Below are 1613 nucleotides of genomic sequence, written 5' to 3' on the forward strand. Positions count from 1 at the left end.
AGTGAGGCTAATTTTCAGGTGACTGTGTACGTGCCTGGCCCAGGCTCCTGTGCGCCGACACACCGAGAGGGAGCGTGCTGGTGTCAGGGACCGGGCGGGTCCATATCCGGGTGGACCGGGTGGGTAGGACCGTCCCTCCCTCCAGGTCTCGAGGTGGGTTGAGGGTGGAGAGAAAGGCATGGGGAGATTTCCCCCGTCAGGATCCAAGTGGGGGACAACAAAAGGCTAGGGTGCAGGGGGGCCGGTGTAGGGCGTGCCCACTCTGCCAGGCCCGCCCCAGGAGCATCCATAGCCCCGACCCCAAGCGACTGCAAGGGACGAGGAGCTGGAGGAGGAGGAGGGACCTGGAGCCCCGAACTTGCCCGAGAAGTGGCTGGAGGGCGGGGCCGGGCCCTGGTCGAGGCGGGAGGAGGGGCGGCCGCAGCTGCATCTAGCCCGGCTGGCTTCCTTCCCAGCCCTCCTTCCCTCCTCCTCTTCTTCCTCCTGTATGAGTCAGGCATTTCCCGGGGAATCGGAGCAGCCACGCGCGGCCCGGGAGCCCGGAGCTGCAGCGGCGGCGGCGGCGGTGGCGGCAGCTGAGGCGGCGGCGGCGGGACTGCCACCGCGGCGGCCACCCGCTCCCCGGGGCGCGCAGCGATCATGGAGAGGGCGGCCCAGAGCGCAGACGGCGGCGGCGGCGGGGGCAGCAACAGCAGCAGCCGTAGCAGCAGCCGCGCCACCTCGGCGGGCTCCTCGCCCTCCTGCTCGCTGGCCGGCCGAGGGGTGGCCAGCCGCTCTGGGGCCGCGGGACTGGGCGGCGGGGGCAGCCGCAGCAGTCCCGGCTCGGTGGCCGCTAGCCCGTCCGGAGGAGGCGGCCGCAGGAGGGAGCCGGCGCTCGAGGGCGTGCTCAGCAAATACACCAACCTCCTTCAGGGCTGGCAAAACAGGTAAGGAGCCCGCCGCCCGCGCCCGCGGCCCTGCGCGCTCCCCGGGTGTGGACCGTGGCGCCACCCGCGGCTGGGGACTGCCTGGACACCTCGTCCTTCCTGCACCCTGGCGGGCACCGCAGCGTCGGGAGGGAGGCAGGATCCCTGGCTTTCCTCGGGTGCTGGAAGCTTGCAGAATGTGGAGTGGCGACGGGAGCGCCCTACCTGTGTCCGGTGTCCTACCTGCTGAGGGTTTCTCACACCGGTGAAGAAGGGCGGAGAGGGACCCTCAGAGAGGGAGTGCTCGGTGGCCGGCGCAGAAAGCGTTCAGCACGCGTGGTCCAGCACGGTTCTTCCCACCCCGTAGTCCGTGTTAAAGTATGATGTTTAAAATACAACCAACAAAGAGCCTGTCACTTGTAATCTTTGGAGTGCCCCCCTCCCGGTGTGTGCATATCCCTTCCCCAGTGGGTGGCTTAACCTGCGGTTTGGTATTATTCCCCGTTCAGGTGCATGCGAAGTTTCTTTGCTTCCCTCTCCAAGTTGGCAAGCTTTGAATTGGGCGTGGTGGCAGATGCTAGCAATGCCAGCACTTCAGAGACACAAGGCCAGTAGACCTGAGTTTGGGGCTAGCCTGGGCTACATAGGGAATGCCAGGCTACTCAGAGACACATCGGGAGACTTAGCCTCAAAAAAAAAAAAAAAAAA

At 66.3% G+C, this 1613-nt stretch overlaps 1 protein-coding gene across 2 annotated transcripts in view; it reads left to right on the forward strand.

The window, feature by feature from the left end:
- Positions 1 to 487: 487 nt before the first annotated feature.
- The window catches only part of Osbpl10 (oxysterol binding protein like 10), a 260513-nt gene continuing 259387 nt past the window's right edge, over positions 488 to 1613 (forward strand). Inside the window, exon 1 of one of the 2 annotated variants that reach the window (XM_031343150.1) lies at positions 488 to 926. In XM_031343150.1, the coding sequence (XP_031199010.1) occupies positions 640 to 926 (287 nt within the window). In that variant the 5' untranslated portion in view covers positions 488 to 639. The remainder of the gene's footprint in view (positions 927 to 1613) is intronic. The other variant, XM_031343151.1, reaches the window with a different exon arrangement.

The sequence above is a fragment of the Mastomys coucha genome, unplaced genomic scaffold (assembly GCF_008632895.1).
Source record: "Mastomys coucha isolate ucsf_1 unplaced genomic scaffold, UCSF_Mcou_1 pScaffold23, whole genome shotgun sequence".
NCBI lineage: Eukaryota > Metazoa > Chordata > Mammalia > Rodentia > Muridae > Mastomys > Mastomys coucha.